The sequence below is a fragment of the Pseudoliparis swirei genome, chromosome 3 (assembly GCF_029220125.1).
Source record: "Pseudoliparis swirei isolate HS2019 ecotype Mariana Trench chromosome 3, NWPU_hadal_v1, whole genome shotgun sequence".
In the NCBI taxonomy this organism is placed as follows: Eukaryota; Metazoa; Chordata; class Actinopteri; order Perciformes; family Liparidae; genus Pseudoliparis; species Pseudoliparis swirei.
In genome coordinates this window covers 13,323,395-13,345,295 of record NC_079390.1, presented here as the reverse complement: position 1 = coordinate 13,345,295, position 21,901 = coordinate 13,323,395, and the positions used below count along the sequence as shown (strand labels likewise).

Below are 21,901 nucleotides of genomic sequence, written 5' to 3'. Positions count from 1 at the left end.
AATGCATCTGTTTTTATACCAAAAATATTTTTTTATACCAAAAATAAGAGCATTTATTTTGTTAAATGTAAATAATTATTAGTACCATTTATTTATATGGTGGTTTACAAAACGCAAATAACATGTTATATATTTGTAGATAGAGTTGTTAAATATTCACAGAATATAACTAGTATATTTGAGGATGTTCATGTTCGCTCTTATTCTTGTGGTTTGTATATTGTTTGTTTATTTGTAATTTTTAGTTCTCTTCATCATACATATTTGCAAAAGTTTACAAACTTGTCTCCTTACATTCACATAATTAATAACTGAGTAGCTTCCTCTAGTGTTCTTTACCTAATCATCATAGAATCACACGGACAGAAAATATTTGAAAATTTGGGGGCAAATAAGAGGGAGTCAGAAAAACATGTACATTGTATTTTATATCATATTTATTTATAAAGTGCTTAATAGGCATAGATAGTTTATAGTATGTCATTATATATTGTCACATTAGTTATTTTGCATGTTGTTGTTGGTGGAGAACTCCTTCAGCAATGTGGAAGCTGTTATTTACAAAATAATATACAAGTCCCAGGTTGGCACGCGCACCTCCTGCCCATGGTGGAGATGGGCGAGTGGTTCGGCTGAAATCACGACAGTGAGCAGGTGACGCTAGCATCTTCAGAGTGGTCACAGTTGTGCACATTCCAGGATATATGGGAGCACTCCTGCAGGGAGGCCTCCGCACCACTGCACTTGAGATTGTCCAGCAGGATTGTCCCTGAGCCGGGCCCGAAGAACGCCTCTCCCCGAGCCGCTGATGCCTCTCCACAGCCCAGCTGGCGACACACAACAAGAGCGTCGGGGAGGTCCCAAGCATCATCGCACACCGTGCCCCAGCCAGAGTTTGAGTACATCTCCACCCGACCCTCACATCTGTGCTGGCCACCCACCAGTCTCATCATTCCTGCAAAAGCAAAGCAGACTGAAGTGAGACCCGGCGCTGCGGAAACAGGTGGACGCTGATGCTTTTTGGAGATATAGTTGACCTACCATCAGAGGGTTGCGTGGTGCTAGCGTCAGGTATGCTCTTTGTTACTTGAAAGTCACGTCCATTTACATTCAAGAATTCAAAAGCTGAGGGAAACAGAATAATTCCACAAGTTAGAGACACACTTTGCAGCAACATGGTTGCACAATTTCAACAACTGTTAAATAATGTCCCTGTGAACAACATAGTATGATCATATTTTCTGATGGATATCTCAGTAAAGAGGAGTCTGTGTGCTTTTGATTGAGCCTTGAAGAAGTGTAATTTGGCCTGTAGGCGGGCAGTGAGGCTGATGTGTGTTGACTCAAACGCTGTATTTGTGATGCTCTCTGGGCCAGCTCCTCCTCAGAGCACTACATTCATGCATTGCAACCCTCAGCAGGGCCAGCACAGAAGAGCGGATGAAGACTTTCAGTGGAATCGCTGACTTAAGATGGCGATTTGCGACGCAGACATTTTCCAAAGTTCAATGTGCTCCGTCATGACTGACGGGGCCCGCTGTGGCCCCAAATGGGGATGTGCGAAGTCCAGGCTGCTCTTACGTGCACAGATAACTCCGGCATCCTCATGGTGGCCACAGTTGTGCTGACCCCAGCCCAGGTTGGCGCATTCGGACAGCTGCGGTTCAAAGCCGATACACTCCACGTTGTCCAGCAGGATCGGACCCGAACCGTAGCCGAAGTAGGCCTGCTTCTTAACCATGATAGGTTGGCCACAGCCCAGTTGTCGGCACACCACGTTGGCGTTGAGGAGGTCCCAGTTATCGTCACACACCGTCCCCCAAATATTTTTGTAGCGGACCTCCACACGACCCTGGCAGCTACTGTTACCGTTCATCACCCGAATGGCTGGTCTGCCTGCACAGGAATATACAGAAAGATGCATCATAGCGGGGTCTTTTGCCCATAATTGCATCAAAGTGCTGTAATATTCCCTGGCCTGTCCTGTAATTGAGTTTCAAAGTTAAACATGGTTACCTTTTGTCGGGGCAATTGTGGTAGGTGGAGGTGTTGTAGTTGGTCTTGTGGTGACTGGAATAGTTTCTGTTGCTGGAGGAAAGGTGAGATGCATGATTAGTTAACGTGTCCCAGATGGGTGTGGTGAGGTTGGGCTGTTACACACTTTCACCACCATGATTCGTGGCACTGCGGCGTAACACATCTGAAGCCAATGGGGGAGAAATAGCTCTCCCTGTTGGTCATTTGGCAAAAATACACAATTCATTTTCAGGGGGAAAAAAATAATCAAGCAAAATGTGTGTGTGTGTGTGTGTGTGTGTGTGTGTGTGTGTGTGTGTGTGTGTGTGTGTGTGTGTGTGTGTGTGTGTGTGTGTGTGTGTGTGTGTGTGTGTGTGTGTGTGTGTGTGTGTGTGTGTGTGTGTGTGTGTGTGTGTGTGTGTGTGTGTGTGTGTGTGTGTGTGTGTGTGTGTGCGCGCACAGATAAACATCAGTGTAATACGGATGTATACCTTGAGTATTATATGTCACCCAGAGCCCTCTCTGGTTATCTGTTGCCAAAGGAGGTATAATGGTGGATCCTGAGGTGGGTAGAAATGGAAATGAAATATTTTTTTATTTGTACAGTACTCCTAAAATTAGTCACTACTACTACTACTACTACTACTACTACATGTTACTAACACAGAAACCACTACAATGCTACTGCTAATACAAACCCATCTCATCCTCATTATTTCCAATAAAATACCTTTTGAGATTTTAGTATATTATCCCTCAACATTACTAACTGACTTGTTCTCTACATGTGGTAAAGCTAACCGTCTCCTCACTATTTCTAATGCCACATCTATTTACACAACCACTACTATTACCACAACTACTGTGTGCTCACATTTGTGATACTTAGTGAAATTTTGTGCTATTTAGTGACATTTCTCTACAATGATTGTCATGAATTTTGGTCCATAAGCACCCCCCCCCCCCCTCATGTTTGCGCGCTGCGGCACATTAAAACATTAAATAGCCGAGTTTTTTTCAGCGTGAGAAATACGATGTGTGGCGGGAGTGCGTGACTTAAGACCGAAATGCGTGACTGTCACGCTCAATGCGTGACACTTGAGAGCCCTGTCAAATACTAAAACAAACAACTAATATCATTCCCATGAGCTTCAGCTGTACTTTGGGTTGTACATGCTAACATGTTAAGCTATGATTCTGAACTTGGTAAACCAGCTTAACATCCGCATCTTAGGATAATTAATGTTTAGCTGCATGTTTAGCATGCTGGCGTTAGCATTTAGCTCGACAGAGCTGCTAGCTGTAGAACCTTAGTATGTTTTTTTCAATATTGAGAAGGAGTTGTAGTTCACAACCGTACGACTTGTGTTGCATATTCCAGGACTGGGAGCAGTGTACCGGTGCAGGTGACCCCAGCGTCCTCATGGTGGCCACAGTTGTGGTTGCCCCAGTCCAGGCTTTTGCATGTAGACAGCTCCGGCTCGTTGCCTTGGCAGTTGACATTGTCCAGGAGAATTCGTCCGGTTCCGTAGCCAAAGTAGGAGTTGCTGTGTGCATAGACGGCACTGCCGCAGTCGATCTGTTGGCACACCACCCAGGCATTGTTGAGGGCCCAGTCGTCATCACACACTGTCCCCCAGTCTCCCTGGTAGTAGATCTCTACCCGGCCCTGGCAGACATCCGGCCCATTCACCAGACGGATGGTGCCATCACCTAAACCAAGAAGGAGAGTGAGGGAATCACAGGGACTGGTGTTTCTCTGCAACATATTTTAAAACTTGCTTTTATGACAATCTTCATTAACGCCCAATTCAATATGTGCTAGGATTAGTGTGTGTGCGTGTGTGTGTGTGTGTGTGTGTGGGGGGGGGGGGGGGGGTGGAGGTGTTTGTTGAAGACAAACGGACATTGATACAGGGTAGGGAAATGGGTGAGGCCCTCTGTGGCTCCTGAAAAAGGAAAGTTAAGGTGAACATCTGATACAGCACTGCGCACAGATGTTTACATTATGCCCCGACCCAGACAAAAACACACCTCCTAACCGAGACAATAGACATTCTCATGTGTCCATCATTGAAAAAAATTTGCTCCCATGGATCTGAATGGCTTCACTACATTTCCCAGTAGGTTTCATGAGGGCCACTGGAGAGTTTGCTAGATACGTCACTTGTGAACAAAATTCTGTTCTTGGCTCTTGTGATGCTCTTGGGAAGCAAAAAACAACCACAAACAAAGGCCAACCCGGCAAACAATAAGGACAACCTGGAATTCAAGAGGCCTTTGAGGTGTATTCTTTCCCAAAAGATACTTTCCACTAAGCTGAAAAGCTTTTGATCTTGTGTAAAATGTGATAACTTTTTCACAAAACTGATATAATATATCCCTCTATTCAATTCATATTAATTTTTTTTAAATAAACCATTTTTTTCTAAATACGGCCATCATTCAAGCTCCTCTTTTTTGGAACCAGCTTCCACTTTCACTCCGGGGGGCAGACACAGTCACTTCATTTAAGAGTAGGACTTTCTTCTTTAATAGCATTATAGTTAGAGTCTTTGTGCCTTCTCGCTGATAGGGTCCATTGGACCTCGCTGTGTCTGAAGCCGGTCCTGGCTCCTGCCCCCCCTGCCTCCTTGCCCCTGCTTCCTGCATCCAGCCCCTGGTCTGGACCTCACCTCCTTCCCAATTGATTAGCCTCCTTTGTTCCTCCTGCCTGGCTTTGCCTCCTTTGTGCATCCTGCCTGGCCTCATTGGTCCGGCCTCTTTCGCGATGCCTCCTGCCTGGTGGCCCTGCCCCTGCCATGGCTCTGCTAATGCCCCTTCCCCCTCCTCTCTTTCTCCTTCTGTTACATGGATTGTGGAAGTCTGGATCGTGGTCCATGCCTACTACTCATATTCATTGAATGTGTTGTAACTCTGTTACGCTGTTTATTTTGTACATATGACATATATTGCTTCTGTCCATCTGGGGAGAGGGATCCTCCTCTGTTGCTCTCCTGAAGGTTTCCTCCTCTCTTTTTTCCCTGTGAACGGGTTTTTTTCTGTTTTTTTGGGGAGTTTTTCCTGATCCAGTATGCGGTCCTCGGACAAGGATGTCTATGTGTACAGATTATAAAGCTCTTTGAGCCAAATTTGTGATTTGGGGCTACACAAAATAAACTGAACTGAATTTAATTCATTATGTAATGAAACATTCCCTTGCATTTCATCGTAACAAGTACTCCCTACAGCGTATTTCAATTTGAATTAGAATGAGCACATGAATAAAGGTCTGATCTACTTATTTAAACAGACAATACAACAGCTGTCCTTTAAATATTTACATAAATCTGCCTGGCATGATTGCCTTTTTAGAGGTGGGCGAGTATTTTAATCATCCGTATTCACCCAAAATTAGGTGTAGTTTGTGTCTTTTCAAGGTGAAACGCTTGGACCCTTAGCAACTTGTTTGGCAACTTGGGAGTAGTGGAAACCAGCTGTGGGGGAAAAAACAGTGATATTTTAAAGTTATTGTGGATAACATGTTGGAAAATACTTGACTATTTACAAATCAAGCTGACATGGAGCAACATGAGTATTGAATGAAGTCAACTATTCGCTCGTTTTTTTTGTTCTGTTTTTGTCTCCATTGCTCGAAGTTGCCGCTAACTGCGCCTGCCTCCCGTTTGATGCCGAGGTTATCATTAATTTACAAGCGACCCATTCTACGTACTGCACAAGAAGTAATGTGATCAACTGTTCTGGAAAAATACTGATTAGTGCAGCTTTAAATTCACACACCAAAAAGTTTTAGCAGTCATGTTTGTTGTAGTCACGTCTCCAAGTCGCACAGTTGTTTATACTATGTGGGGTTGTAGTTTTACACCTTGTTTACAAGTATTCATTTTTTAAATAGTCTTTTATAGTATATTATCTCAAAGTTACCGGATTTGTTACTGGATTTTGGTCATTTTTCTTTGTGTTTAAAACAAAAAAATAAAAAAGACATTGGTCCCTCTGACGTTTCAGGTTAGCAGACGAGCAGTCTCATCTAGATAAAAGCAGGCAGCACTTACGAAAACCGAAGTCCCCCTCTGGCAGTGCGGTGCGATCCTCAAAAGCTTTTTCCCCCACCACGGGTATTTCTAGAAGCAAAAAAAAAAAAATAGCGATTTTAGTCACATTTTCCTCTTTAATGGTCATACATGAAGAGATGATTCTCCAATACCTCAGAACACAGTTTAATATATTTTTATTTTCTGAGCACATTCGTTCAGTCAGTGAGTGTAGTACATCATAGGATTCAAGGGAACCCACCCCTTCTTGCTGTAGCAGTGTAAAGTCATCCTCATACATTACATTTGTGTGAGCATACCATATTTGCCATAAAATGTGTATAAGGGGTTTTGAAACTAAATGGAAAATGTGGGAAAAAGCATTCTGGAAGAGGGCCAGGCTTTGAGGTTAACTTTACGTCGTGGCCAGACGATGTAATTACATTACATTTCATTTAGCTGACGCTTTTATCCAAAGCTACTTACACTCATACATCGTAGACACAGCTACGAGGAGCAATTCAGGATTAAATGTCTTGGTCAAGGAGACATCGACTAGGGCTTGCAGAGACGGGGATCGAACCGTCGACCCTCTGACTGAAAGATGGACCTGTTATCCACTGACCCTAACTCAGATTTTCTTGTCCATTGCGTGATGGGGCCAAAAAAGACTTTATTCCCATGGACTTGCTTTGGAAAAGTGACGTCTGTAACTCGGCAGATAGATTTGACTTGTTTAGGTCAAACAGGTGGCTCCTTGCATGGTAACCCCTGCCATCAGTGTGTGTGAATGGGTGAATGACGTGTGGCGTAAAGCGCTTCGAGTGGTTTGGAAGACTATAAAAAAGGAAAATACATAATTTGACAACCTTTAGAACCTAATGATTCAAGTGTTCATTCTGGGGAAGTTGAGCTGATGCTACACGAGGCTTTAGAAGTTGCGTAAAGATTTACCTCTGCAGGTAACCCCCACGTCCTCGTAGTGGTAACAGTTGTGGACGCCCCAGCCAAGACTACCGCACTGGCTCAGGTCTGCTTCACTCCCTCTGCAGTCCACGTTATCCAGCAGCACGAGCCCCGAGCCTTGTCCGAACTGAGAGCTGCTGCCCACTGCCGCCGCCATGCCGCAGCTCAGCTGCCGGCACACCACGTTGGCGTCCACCATGTCCCAGTCGTCGTCGCACACCGTGCCCCATGAGTCATTGTAGAACACCTCCACTCTACCCTCGCACCGACTACGTCCATTCACCAGTTGTACTTTGGAGAGATAGGCGAACAATACTTATCAGATGCATTTGGCTGGTGATGTTTCAACCCAACTCCGTTCCCTGCCTTTGAGTCAGATGAGGACGTTCAGGTGATTTGATCGGGATTGTGACAATTTACTGAGAAATCTGAGGCCCGTACTGTTTCAGGGACAATTTATCAGGTGTGGGGGGGGGGGGGGGGGTCATGAGAAGACATACCAGCATGCTTCTAATGTAATGGTAGTTAATAGCAAAAAGTATAATCCTACTAAGTTAAGGCACACACTAAGCCACATGACTCCTTGGAAGCGAGTGAAGTGGATGCAGGAGAGTGGGAGGTAACATAGAAAATAAGTGGGGATTAGGGAAATGGAGATCTGGGAAAGTGACCTTGTTTAAAAAGCCCCAGGCGCTGCTCTGTCCTCTCTTTCACTGACACACAGCCAGCAACTGATATGTTCTCATATCACGGCCTGGATGCAGACATGCTTTTCCTCAATATGAATGTCTGGGCAGGTGTGGAGGTAGTGAAGGTGGAAGTGAGTGTCTCGTTCATGTTTACCTTGGTACTGCGTCCTCACGGGCATTTGCACATCATTGGCTGAAACAGGAGGGAGGAAGGGATATAGAGAAAGAGACAGAGGATAGGTACGGTCAAATTATTTGTTGAAAGGAGGCTCTTGGCCTTCCAAAGTTACTGTACTCTATATCTACTATATCTATTTTCCTGTAACACTAGACACAGACTGGAACCACAACAGGAGGCCTGTTCAGACCACATAGGGCACCAGCCACAACAGAAATATGTTAGTCTATTCCTTTTAATTTTGGAATTTTTGCCACGCTAGCGCCATAGAAAAGGAGAGAAAGTCAACAACTATGGTATGGTTTGGCATTAGATTTTAGATGGCTTTTGCAACCTGACACTCAGTAAGACATTGTTAGGTGACTAAAATGTGTCAGTTAACATTCATTACCTGAAAACACCCTATTAAACACAACTTTAAACGAGCAATTCGGGCCATAGACTTGTGTCAACAATGTTTTATTGAGGTAATGAAGTGGCAAGCAAGGTCATTTACTCATAAATGTATGTACAATCGGACATCTTTTTGCAACCAGAGGAGTCGCCCCCTACTGGTCCTGAGAAGAAATGCAAGTTAAAAGCATTTCTGCATTGACTGCACTTTTCAGACCCAGAAAGTTGCCGCTTGGCATCCCCATTAAGATGAGTTAAGTGAAGTTTCTTTACAATTATTCGATGGATTGCCATACAATTTGTTACACACATTCATGTTCCCCTCAGGTCAAGATTTCCATTTGTCTGTATTTTGTCCTGTGTTGTGTGCTAATTATCAAATGTTGGCATGCTACCATGCTAAACCAAGATAGTGAACATGTTGAACATCGTTGGCATTTTCATTGTAAGTATATCAGCACATTGGCGTTAGCATTTAGCTACTAGCATTGCTGCCATCTTTTATTTTCTTAAGTGGGGGACAATTATGATAAACTGTTATCTGTCAATCTTATCAATCAAATAGCTCTCTCTGTCTCTCTCTCTCTGATAACCCATGTATTTAATGTGTGCCTTTTAATGTTAGCCAAACAAATCAATTAAAACATTCAATACATATTTTATTGGCAAAACACAGAGGGTCCATGAAGATTTGTGTGTGATATGTATTTCGGAGATGTGTGTGATTTGAATTAACACAGAGTTACCCAAGAGTCTCGCTAGAAGAAGTTTCTGGACCTGTATCGAGGACACTAGCTCCGGACAACTCACATCTCCGGTTTCAATAACTCACAATGACACCAGAGGGACTTTTCTGCCCAATTCATTAAACCCAATGTAGGTCAATTCATACAATTCCCATCTGTTTGTGGTATTGAAACATGCACAATGTATGCAATAAAATGGCGTATGTTATCTCTAGGGGTTGGTGACATATCTGTTTTGGCCACCTCGTGTATAGTTATGTTTTGGTTTATATTCCAGGTATTTATTCTTTTAAGGATTATCACAAAAGCAAAACTTGAATAACTTAAATATTACTTACTGTATACAGCCCGTCTGTTTATTTTCAAGTCTCCTGAAGTTTGAACACACATAAAACATTTTTTAGTAAAGCACTCATTTGGATTTGTTTCTGTCTCCACCAAGAGACAAAAGCAACACGCTGTCAGCACATTTGAATAGATTATTCTCTCATGATATTTGTTGATCCATGAACGTCCAGTGAGCGGAATGTATCCTCCAAAAATAAGTTCAGGGCTTATAGCCAGCTATTGCTGGTAAACACAGGGCAGACAGAAACTGTGGACACAATAGCACTCCTCTACAGGGAGTTCACATGCAGGCACACCCGCTCCCTGAGCACTATGAACGTGGTTCATAATGCGGCTCCGACACACTAGACACGACTCGTGTGTCATATTCTGTTTCAGTTCCAGGCACGGTAACGTTTCCTCCAGAAACAACTGCTGGAATATGAAGCATCTCAGAAGGAGTTCTGTCTGTGGACTGGAGAGGTCCATTCATTTAGATTACTGATCCAAACTGCCATAATGTTTAAGAGTTTGTTTAATGATACATTAGTAGACAATAGCTTAAGATACAGCTTTGGAGTCAGTTTAAATCTTTATGGAAGCAAACTATAAACCTTAGCTAGTGTATGAATAATTACCCTTTCGGGAAATTATGTACTTTTAGAATACGACATTTGGCATTGAGTACTTGGAAAAAGTGCACCAAACTTTAAGGCCTATTACGTTTCTATATATATTTCACATTGTTCCCCTTTAACAATGACAATGTACCACACTTGTAATTAAATAATGGTCATTTTAAAAACATGTCACGTGATGTTATTGCTTCAAAGTAAAAGTGCAAATGAGAATAAATCATTTAGTTCAAACTGGATTAAGATTGTTATTTCAATGTGTATTATTTTAAATATATTAACATTATGCATAAAAAATAAAAAAAAGGTTTCAGACCGTAATAAAAATAATACATTTAACACTCAAAGGCAGCTCCGAAATAGAGGGAAATGGAGCCGTTTCCCCTGATCACATGCAGCATTCTGTACGACAGAAGGTGAACTCGTCAGGCAGCTTGGACCAAGTGGCCGTGACCCCACATCCCCAACACACACACACAAACACACACACACTCACTCACCGAGTCGCAGCAGGACACTGACGGCCACCAAGACGAGGGACCCCAGCAGGGACAACAGGAGCCAGAAGGCCGGGTTCCAGCACCTGCACTCGCTCTCCACCACACGCTGGGCCCGCATGGCTGCCTGGCTGACCATCCGCCTGCAACACACACATTCACGCACGAGTCAGTCTCTCTCATCAGGCTCCCCAGAAGCCCTGCGTTGCATGTGAACACATGGCTGACACAACCACAATGTTTTGTCCTGCTTCAGAGCAGCCTAATTATGGTATTGGATTGTTTTCTCTGGTGGGGCCTGCAGCTGTGGTCATGGTGCTGTAGTAGGTATTGATGGTAGTCCAGCTGAGGTCAGAATGTAACTTGTTTCCACATTATGCACATCACTCCCCGTGGACATTAGGGAGACGTAAGAGAGTCGAGCAAAGCAGGAACCTCGGTTCCCCTAGACATCGAAAAAGTGCTGCTGTTGCCAATAAAACACCAGGAACGGGGAGTAGAGTTGCGTTGTTGTTTTTCTACAGTCGGTACAAAATGGCCGCCGCGCACCTGCGTTGGCAGCGGTCAACAGAGGCGGCAAGAGACTCTGGGGTGAGGTCTTGTTAGAGCTGAGGACGTTTCAGTTCCAATCTTTCCGACATCCTCAACAGCTGGGGAGGACTTGTGTTACAGACGGCCGTGTCCGTAACACAAGCTGCGTCTCCCGTGTCGCGTCGGGGTCTTCGATGAGCACGGGGATTTCCCCTCAGGCGAACAATAATGGGATTCACCGAGAAATCACTCGATAAGGAGGCTGCGATAGCACTGCGGTCAGATGCTGAATAGCCTGCATTCTTCTCAAATGGAGAAACTGGGATGCTTCATATACATGTAGTGTGGCTGCGCTTCAATAACATGCTGCGAGCTGTAGCGGGGGGGAAAACACAAACAAGTTACGTTTCAACCGCTGCCAAAAGATCAAAACAAACGATATGTATTTAAGGAAATGTGAGAGTGACTCGATTTCCTTTTTTGTGAGCTAATATCCCAGGAATCAATGAACACTGTGATTAGGAGCGTGTTGTCATTAGCAGACACACAGTGTGCGGCTCGGCCCTGGGTTGTTTGTCTCTTCGCTAATGCAGAATTCCCCCTGACCTTACCCAGGAATGCGTATTAGGGGATGATGAGGGGAGAATTTGATATTGGCCCCTCGAGATAGTGGACATTCCGGGCCCAGGGGGCACAAAAAGACATTTCTGCTTTCTGTGGTCCCCATCGTCAGGCATAAACGCTGCTTCCTGCAATCTGTCACTAGAAGCCTCCAGAACGCTTATGCACCCGATGACACTGCAGGGGCGCCTCTCGTCTCCTCGGAGAGCAGGAGGTAGGGGTAGAAGGGTGGAGGGGGTGGAGGGGTGTTACAATCTTTAGCTTCTCTGCTGTATATACACAGTTATCTTCAGCTTACATAGGGTAAATGTAACACACAAGCAGGGCCATTAGTGGCACACACACACACACACACACACACAAAAGCACTTGACAGCAGCCACAGACATGACTGGGCCGTCGTTGCGTCTGAAAAGGCGCAGCGCAGAAGGCCAGAGGCCCACAGAGAGGCCATTGTGCGCCCAATTGGGAGGTGGGCAGTTTAACACCAGCACAGCGCCCGAGAACTACGGCTGTCTCATTTTCAGCCCGTACCAACAAAACCACTCAAAACTCCGGGACAAATGGCTCAGTTATGAAGGATGAAAAATAATCTACTCCCCAATGTTATGTTTTTCAATACTCCATTCATAGTGGGATGTAGCACAGATCCGCTGGGGAATAATGTTGCCTTTTGTGTCGGCTCCACTTCCCCTCCCTTCTCACTTCACCACGCTGAGAAATGGCTGAAAGATGAGCCTTTTATGAGCAATATCTCTCCCCCCCAACCCCTCCATCAAGTCAATTCATTTTATTATAGAATGTAACAAAAACAAATTGCACATAAAAAAAAAATGGGACGGTCCTTATTCAATAATATATATTTAAAGGTATTAATTTATAGAATCTGAAGATGTTTGACATTATATGATCTTAATTTAAATGTCTGCCTTGTAATACCACCGTTTCGATCTCTGCCCCCTCACGTTATAACGGACTTCCAGTTACAGCAAAAACAACTTGAATGACAGAGGACAGTACAATTTAGTCCATTGTTATGTTGCAGAACCAGGTTCAACATGCCCATTAAAATCGGATAAAGCAAGAAACCACTTAGTATTTCATTAAGAAGAAAATACATACCTGTTGTGAGAATAATTATCTTGATAATAAAATGTTTGGATAAAAAGAAGGATTCCTCCACCACCCAAAAAGAAGTACGAAAAGATGTCCTGAGAGCTCAGACAGCTGGCAACTTAATTCCACAGGTCACACACACACAGGTTTGTGTTGCGATGCAAGCAGGGAACTCCAGAACATCCAGCACTACGTGTTGCAGGTCTTTCATCTCCTTCACCCTGCTTGACTATAAGTACCCGGCTTCGGTGACAGAGGTTACGTAAAGAACAATAAATACCAGTTCATTGTATGCTAATATTCTTCACGCCCCACACCAGTCTGTGTTCAAAAGAAGCAGGAGGAACAAAAACAACAAAAAAAGACAATGCAATGAAAGCTGAGCCTTCACTGGTACTCCTGCATCCCCAGTGTCAGGTAGCGCTCACAGAAGGTGCGGTCCTGCTCATCTCTGCACACACTCACAGAGGGAGACGAGGCTGTGGCTCAGGTCCTGTGTGTGTGTGTGTGTGTGTGTGTGTGTATGTGTGTCTGACAAACAATACTAAGTCCACACAGTGGAATGAGAAGGCAAGGCGGACTGAATATGAACATCTTGCCAGAGTTCTTAAAAATGCAGCTTTATTGTGAAGCTTTGTTGTGACGGAATGCTCATTGTGGGGCTCAGTGAGCTGCATTTGACCTTTTTTATAAAGCGGTGCGCTGTCTTAAAGATTGTTGTTATCTTCACTGGTTATCAACATGATCTCCGCTTCAGCATGCACACCCCAAAAAAGTCATATTACTCCACAAACTCTTTATTTCCATAAATGTATTGTGTATAAAAAACGTGTGTATTTTTTTCCCAAAGTCACTCCTTTGAGCTCGAAAGAGGCTTAATGTGTCTCAATGTGGTTATAGTACACACACACTCTCTCTCTCTCTCTCTCTGTCTCTTTCACACACACACACACACACATAGAGGTTCTATTGTCCTTTCAATTGCATGTTTCCTTACTGACATATTATCAGTTTATAAAGTTGCTTGTAAGCAAACGGCTGCTCTTTTACACATCCAGGGAGCAACGTTACCGTTCATTAGGAGTCGTGTTTCTAGTGAATGCTGTTTTTGGCCTCTACCATGTCCTGATGAAAATATCTGGCTCTTTTAATATATAAATATTGACTATCACACACTTTAAAATTGCATTAAAATCCACTTTTAACCAAATAGTTGACCCAATTAACCGATATACGATTGATGTCTGCTGTAGTAAACCTTATGATTCATTATAAACCTGGAGATCAGAGGCCTTCATGCAGTAACTTACAGCAAATAACACCTGCAATAACAGTTAAACAGTTGCTTACTGACACATGTAGCAGTTACACGTTGTTTGTGGTCACCTGATGAATGTAGATCCGATATTCACACTCCTTTAGATATGTTTATGGTCAAAAAGCTATGATGGGACATTTTTCTTTTTAAATGGGTCATTTCAGGAAATACGCATCATAAATCTAATACTAACATTAGTAAAAGTTATACATTAGGAATTGCAGACTTTACCACACATCTGTTTACTGTGAAGCAAAAGAAACCATGCAGCCACCTGATTCGTATCTAAATGGAAAGAGATTATATATATTAAGTTTATATAATCTGCCTCCAAGGCGCCGATAAATGTTCCTTGATTTTAAACCAAATATGGGGTTTCTTATTCTTTATGACTTCTCTCTGTACTGTATAACATGAACAAATTGCTGGTGTATTAAACCTACAGTAACCATGGTAACGATTCACGACAAGTCATTTAGACAGCGATATCACAAATGATGAATTTGCTTCAAGGGCGCTTCATAATCCCTGCGCTACCTACGGTCCTCTGAGCCCGGCTTCAGATAAGGTTAAACTCTCCCAAAAGAAACTTTACTGGTAGAAAAGAGAAGGCTCCAGTGGAGGGATCCCGCTCCCTGGATGGAAAGACATGAACTAGATGCCGTGCCTACAGAATAAATAACAACATTACAGTTCAGAGCTGCTCGCCACCACGATGATACTTCCAGAGAATTATTCTTTACAGTAATACCCATTTAATAGGCTTTCTTCTTCTCTGTTCCTAGTAGATAAAAAAAAAACACATATGTCGTGAAATCCACTGGTGATGGCCCTCTCCCATTTGGGCTGAAGGGTCCAGGTTTACTAATCGCCTGTTTTGAATTGTATGTATTTATTGCCACTGCAAGCTCAGCCGTTTGTGCTGGTCTTTGCTACAGTTCATAGGGCTGAGATGAGAACAGGAGACAAAGCTATCGCAAACAAAAGGAAGAAAAGACCCGTCTCCTCATTTCCCAGTTGAATTTCCTTGCACAGAAACACACACACACACACACACACACACACACACACACACACACACACAGGGTCAGCAAACGGGCTGTTAAGAAGTTTGTGGAATACGTGTCTCGTTAGTGTGTTGCCAACTTGGAGAGTTCAGCTATTGTGTATGTTCGGATGGGCCAGACTGGAAGGAAAGTTCATACATCTTTATGTTATGGGTTAACGAAGATATCGAGGTCCTTGAATTTGAAGAGTGCAGCATGACATCTTGTTACCTTTTGTCTTGGACATTCATGTTAAGTGGGTCATGAAGGCAGGTAGTGTTCCGTGTCGCAGGTTGTGAAAACTGTGACATAGTTCCCAAATAACATGACAAATAACAAATGAATGGCAACGGTGAGTTGTATAATGTATATATTACAGTTTGGTTTGAATAAATTAAATTGATCTGACATGTTGTTGGAAAGATTTTAGTAGAAGAAACGCTGCCGCTTTATGACATAACATTGAGGGTATTATGTTTAAGATAAGGAAATACTAGTGCCAAGTTACAAACAGTAATACATCATGTATAGATTGTAAACCATATAGAAATGGTCTCAAAAGAAACTTTCTTCTTGCATAAGGTCATATACAAGTAGATGAATCTACAGATGATAAGAAGAGGAGAATAGCAGAGAATCCAAAATATTGAACATATGATCCAAATATATTGTTCTCATTCTCAAAGGGTCACGGACTCTTCCATAAGAGGTGACCAGCATTTATTATTTTCAGAACTTGTCCGTAACCCTACCTGATTAGGATAAAGATGTAAACTGTCTAATATCTGTTACGACCACATGGTCTTCTATAATTCATCACAGATGTACGGTCAGGTAGTCAGTTTATTTAATTTTGTTCTCTAGATATTCTTATTTTTATTTATATTTTTAAAAAAATTATTCATCTTTTTGGGGGGTGGGAGATTTGTATATTTCATTTATAGTTTTAATTAGTATTATGTATTATTTGTACTATTATTTTTATTTTCGTGGGAAGTCAATAGGTTGGACTATTGTGCTTTCTCTTTCGTTGTCATCTTTGCTGCTGTTAACCTTTATAATATTGATTGTGGCTCCCTTTTTGCATTAAAATATTAAAACTAGAATTATGTTGGAGGATGGTAATTATAAATATTTATTAAATATACAGACTCCCATCAAAAGTCATTAGTATTCAAACTAACTGGCATGTGTTCAAAACTACAGGGGCTATTTAGGCCAGCATATATTGAACATGAAAATACACAGTAGCTTTCAGAAATATGCTTGCATCATGTGCATGGCCTCAGATCCGAAATACAGAGGCAGAGCTGATGCAAAAACACGTGTGTGCAAACAGAAATGTGTATCGGTTCAACAGGTAAAAGAACCGCTGGTACAGATCAAAGTCAAGGCCGATGAAGAGGGAACTCAAGAGCAGCCCAGGTCACGGGAACAAGATGGCTATCTATCAGGTGCATCATTATAGACGTGAACGACGATGATGATGATGATGATGATGATCTGGATCTTTGCTGATTTGCTCTCCCTCTCTCTCGGTTTCGACCTCTTCCCAACAGTCGGCCACAGCAGCCGCAGATGGAAACGAGAGAGGAAGCGGCCCTAGGACGCTGTTAACACAGAGAGTGGTGTGCTGGATCTCTCTCTTTTGTCTGTCTCGCTCTCTTTCCCCCTCACAGTGAACGCAAACCATTAGTGATGCTCTCGACTAATGCATTCGTTCATTGCTACACAGATATAGACTAGAAGTAGACTGAAGGCCCAACTCTCTGCGTCTACCAATGCCACCCAGCGGTCGGAGGAGGTAAGCTCTTTGATGGATTTTGGCAACATGATATTGAAAAGGTATGTACATACCTTTGAGGATTTATACATTTCAATATCACTGCCTTTGCCAAATAACGATATCTCAGGAAGCCTTTTATCAGGGACCCAGGGATCATATGAAACAGTGCATTCCTGTTGAGCATATCCTCACATGCAGAAGTAATGGCAACAAAAACACTTTACATCAGATGAAATGCACACTGTGACACACGGCGCATATCTCAACCTGACTAGTAAGCTGCTGTAATAAAAATATTGCTGCGACCAGAGTGTAAGCATGAAGCATAAAGGATCTGAAAGGGAAGGTGGTACCTCGTCCACAGGTATTTGATCAGGTGGTAACATAAGGTGATGAGAGACAAACAGGGTAGTATGGTGATATCTGTCTCCCTGTGACACCACCTACAGCCTGCTTTTTAAGTTCAAGGGGCAAAGTTATGAGGGAGCAGTAAGTCCCAAAGGACAGCATGCATGTTAGTCCAAATCGCATGCTTTTAGTACATACTGCAGCTTCCCTTACAAAGTATGCACTGTGCTGCATGCAGTATGCATTCAGTCGGGACATATTACTTCCTCATAACATTGAAATTTGACTATCTTGCTCTTATGCCTGCTGCGGAAAGTATTGGGAGTCAGAATAACCAGAAAAGTATTCAGGCTTGCAGACTGCAAAAATGTGACCGGATGTAATAGAACATCCTCGTATTTTTGGCATGCTGCATTTGACATACTATGTATTGGGTCTTACTACATCTTTTTTCTGAAATACTGCTTACAGTATATGATGGGCAGGCACATGCACAGATAGAGCCCTAGTGGTGCTCAAGCACCAGCCCCTTTGCCCTGGATGAGTAAAGGGCCCTTTTTGCTGGAAAACACTTTTTTTTAAATTCATCGGTATTTAAGAAGTTACTCTTTCTGTCATCAAGTCCCCCCAAATGTGTTTTAATATCCGACGGGGCATTTATTTGAGTTCTTGTGAGAATTTCGCCTAGACCCGCTCCGCGGCGATCACAATCCCCCCCCCCCTCCTCTCCCTCCCCCCGTAGCGCCCCTCCCTCCTCCACTTCCTCCTCCGCGCAGGTCTCCTCGCGCCACCAAACGGGTGCACCTCCTTCTCCTCTGACGCGCAGCACCAGACACACAGTTCCTGACGGTGTTTGTCCCCTAACGTTGTTTTGTGATAAATCAACCACAACATTAGCGCTGCTGAAAACATGACGTCACAACTGGTCCGTCGTTTCCTAAAAAAATAAACAAACAAAAACTCTGTGATTTCAAAGCCTCCTCCAGCTGTTTACTGACGCTAGTTATGTTTAGAGAATAGAGAGAGGGAGAGAGAGAGAAGAGAAGAGAGAGGGAGAGAGAGAAGAGAGAGAAAAGAGAGAGAGAGAAGAGAGAGAAAAGAGAAAGAGAGAGATAATTCTTATTCCGTTCTATTCAACAGGTGCTAGTCTAGGATTTTCGTGGCCAGACTGAAAAACAAATCCTACGGCCTCTCTTATTCAGAGGGCCGGGCCAAATGTGGAGGCGGGCCGTATCCGGCCCGCGGGCCTTAGTTTGAGGACCACTGCTCTTGGCTGTTGATGTCTATCAATATCGCTCATTTTGAAAATGACGTAAGAGGGCAATATGGATCTGTATCAGACCAGCGAGGAGAGCAATATGTGGCTGGCATGACGCCCATTAGCCAATCAGAATGATTGTACTGTTGTTGCTATATAATAATTCATCTTTATTCAATAAGAACATGTAAGCTAGCGGTCTGATGCTGCCAGAGGAGACGCAGGTTGAGGACAGCATCATCAGTGTATTGCTGCTTATGCTTCAACTCTGTCAGAATTTTTTTTTGGCATTGGGTGCCCTTTTTTTTGGTTTGAGCACCTGCCCCCCAAAATGTCTTTGCACGTGCCTGATGATGGGTATTGGAACGCGCAGCTTGTAAGTACAGCTGCAGTTTGTACTCAAAGTTTTTTATAAACATATGTGATTTGGAACGCAGCTACATTGTTCTGTGCTTTGCTAGATAAGCAAGAGGGTCAAAGTTCATAATGCAATGTTATGACAACGTCATGTTTTCAAATTGAATGCATGCTGCATGAAAAAGTATGTACTTTGTAAGGAAAGCTGCAGTATGTACGAAAAGTAAATGCAATTTGGAACGCAGTCTTTTTCTCTCTCTCCAGTCCCTGCGTTTGGTGAAACTTTACGGACCATGCTGCCATCCTTTACCTTTCCACTAGTCGCCTCTTGAGAGATCCTTTCTTCCTTCCTTGCCTCCTCATTAGCCACTTGCACACATGTCCTGTGTTTCTTATTAGCTTTGCTTTGTGTTTTTTAAATCTTGTGCTCTCTCTTATTTGTTCATCCAATCCTTAATACAATTTTGTTTCGTTTTTTTTTACATTCTGCGTGTCAGCACCCTTTGATTTAGTAACATTATTATCAGCACAACCTGCCGTGTTCTTTGTTCCTCTCCTCAATCCGTCCTTGGGCCAGTTGTCCAAACTGTGACACAAGGGACATTTTGTCAGTGCGATGAAACACTCACTCACACACACACACACACACACACACACACACACACACACACACACACACACACACAAACACATACACAATTATGAGTGCTTCCTTAACCCTTGTGTTGCCTTCGGGTCAATTTGACCCGATTCAATGTTTCACCCTCCTGTCGCCTTTGGGTCAATATGACCCGATTCAATGTTTAACCCTCCTGTTACCTTTATATTTACTAACATATTTTACCCTTGAGGTCAATATGACCCTAGCTATTAAAATCTCCAGAAAATTATTAGAATTAATATTGTTTTCCAAGTTTAAGTGTGAGGTACTTTATGTTTGTTTGTTGACTCCCGAAAGAACACCGACATTAAACATTGAATCGGGTCAAATTGACCCGAAGGCGACAGGAGGGTTAAATATTGAATCGGGTCAAAATGACCCGAAGGCAACACAAGGGTTAAACACTGTACATTATAGGTAAGCGATGGTACATGTGAACAACTGATAGGAGGTTCACTTTACAACGATTGTGAGTTTCTTTCAGAAGATACCAGTGCACATGACTAGTATCTCTCAAACTCGAGGATACAAAATAAGAAAATGAATGCAGGTTTTGTGTGGCGGTCTGTCTGCCAACTTTATCCGTAAGTGGTTTTGTACCGAAGGAGCATTTGGGACATTTGGTATTTGAAACAAAAATAAATAATTGCCTCTCTTTATGATTAATCAAAATCCAACAACCCCTTTGAACAGGGCACCATAATCTCTAGGCAAACATATAAACCTGTACTACTCTGCACTAGCGGGGTGTAGCCACTAGTGGTCATCCATCCCACACAAGTCGGTTGGACTCAATGATTATGTCGCCTTCAGGGAATGTTGCAACACTGCAACTTTGGTATAAAATAAACTTGCACACAATCAAACGGACAGATTTGTAAACACAGTTACCAAAAGCGGAACTTTTTTGAAGAACTAGAAAGTTTAGGACACATATATTAATTTAAACGCGCAACAAGTCATAAGGAATTCCAGCCGGTCATCAAATAGGCGAAGCGGGGCACACACAGGCGCCATGAAGGCAGCATTGTGCCCGGACGGTCCAGCAGTGACGCCGGACAGGGACTGCGTGACCCGGGTGCCTCACAGATAAACAAACCCCTTCTTGCGTGGTTCTACGGACCTTTAACAACTACCGGTAACAGTGTTGACGTACGGGGCTCGTTTCTATATGTCGACAAAAAGCAGTAACTTGGTCGAAGGAGGACGACTCCGTTGATGAAAAGTTTTAGCACGAGCGTTCGAGTCCGCTGAGCGGTGAGTTTGATACAAGTTGTTAACTTAACGGTAAGCTGACGCGGGCTAACGGGCGAGCTGTTAGTAGCTCGTGGTCAAATGCAACACACTAGCCTGCAGCCTGCCTATGGCCCCTTTTTATTAAAACGCGTTAAGTAAATGAGCTAATGCTGCTTAAACACGTTACATTATGCTAATTAATTAGCCATTAACCGAAGACCCCCCTCCTCTGTAATAAGACCCGCTAAGTTGAGCTCCAGGTCAGATGGGCCACCCGGACAGTCACGGCAGCTAACGGTGCATCGCGCTGCTGTCCTCGGAGGAGGCTCCCCGGTCCACTTGTTGCGTCCTCCACTAACTGGAGCTCGCTTGAATCTCAATTAAATCGTGTTCGTGTTGTGGTCTGTTTTAAAGGTCTTCAGTTCTGGCAGGGTTTAGACAATGTCAGCTATTAAATACATTCATAATATGCTGGGGAAGGCATCTCAGGGCTCTCAAGTGTCACGCATTGAGCGTGAGACTCACGCATTTCGGTCTTAAATCACGCACTCCCGCCACACATCGTATTTCTCACGCTGAATAAAACTCTCGGCTATTTAATGTTTTAATGTGCCGCAGCACGCAAACATGAGCCGCGCTGCCCTCACCGTGGAGGAATCAAGTGCTCCCCTGGAGTTCTGCTGCGAGGAGCCACTTATCAGCCAATCAAAAAAAAGAAATGGGCTACACAATAGCCAATCAGAAAAAACCCCGTATCTGTTGTATCTGGGGAAGATTTAATCCAGCAACCAATGAAAATAAAGCATCCTGGAATTGCGCGCGACTGACTGATATCCGGAAATTTCGAAGAGGGAGGGGGTGCTGATCGAAATGTCACTCTTGCCTGTCTTCAAAACTTGAGAGCCCTGCATCTGCAATTATGAAATTAACCACCGCATCACTATGTATCCAAGCAAACTTTAATGGTGGAACGTCCTATCGACAAAGCAAGCAGTAAGTGACAGCTACTTATTTGCTCAATACTGTATAGAGAGGAGAGGGGGCAGGGGTGCTGGGTTCCTGAAAAGTCACAAGTTCATCTGCTTTCCTCAACCTTTTTTTCCATTTATGTTTTCCATCTGAATGCTCCCTCTAACAAAGAG

At 43.3% G+C, this 21,901-nt stretch overlaps 2 protein-coding genes across 16 annotated transcripts in view; one reads left to right on the top strand and one right to left on the bottom strand.

Moving 5' to 3' along the window:
* Nucleotides 1-538: 538 nt before the first annotated feature.
* On the bottom strand, nucleotides 539-10,620 carry LOC130191807 (scavenger receptor cysteine-rich domain-containing group B protein). Its single transcript, XM_056411514.1, has 11 exons — nucleotides 10,485-10,620; nucleotides 9,361-9,393; nucleotides 7,860-7,898; nucleotides 7,005-7,307; nucleotides 6,072-6,140; nucleotides 3,415-3,729; nucleotides 2,508-2,576; nucleotides 2,017-2,088; nucleotides 1,582-1,896; nucleotides 1,042-1,125; nucleotides 539-955 (listed from the first exon to the last, which is right to left on the bottom strand). Exons 1-11 carry the CDS (start codon nucleotides 10,618-10,620, stop codon nucleotides 639-641), a joined length of 1,752 nt encoding a protein of 583 aa, XP_056267489.1. The 3' UTR covers nucleotides 539-638.
* Nucleotides 10,621-20,447: 9,827 nt separating this feature from the next.
* LOC130210233 (peripheral-type benzodiazepine receptor-associated protein 1-like) overlaps nucleotides 20,448-21,901 on the top strand; it is a 58,663-nt gene continuing 57,209 nt past the window's right edge. For 6 of the 15 annotated variants that reach the window (XM_056440304.1, XM_056440282.1, XM_056440273.1 and 3 more), the window contains exon 1: nucleotides 20,450-20,780. The gene's annotated coding sequence lies outside the window, so the exon portion shown is untranslated. Of the gene's footprint in view, nucleotides 20,781-21,722; nucleotides 21,753-21,901 lie in introns of those variants that run through there. The other 9 variants (XM_056440358.1, XM_056440349.1, XM_056440379.1 and 6 more) reach the window with 5 other exon arrangements.

Bases quoted from the DNA above. Each gene is read 5' to 3' on its own strand.
- LOC130191807 (XM_056411514.1), bottom strand. From the start codon at position 10,620: ATGGTCAGCCAGGCAGCCATGCGGGCCCAGCGTGTGGTGGAGAGCGAG. The intron at 6,141-7,004 runs GTAAATCTTTAC...TTTTGCTTCTAG, and splicing joins CGTGGGGGTTACCTGCAGAG to AAATACCCGTGGTGGGGGAA. The intron at 1,897-2,016 runs GTAACCATGTTT...ATTCCTGTGCAG, and splicing joins CACAATTGCCCCGACAAAAG to GCAGACCAGCCATTCGGGTG.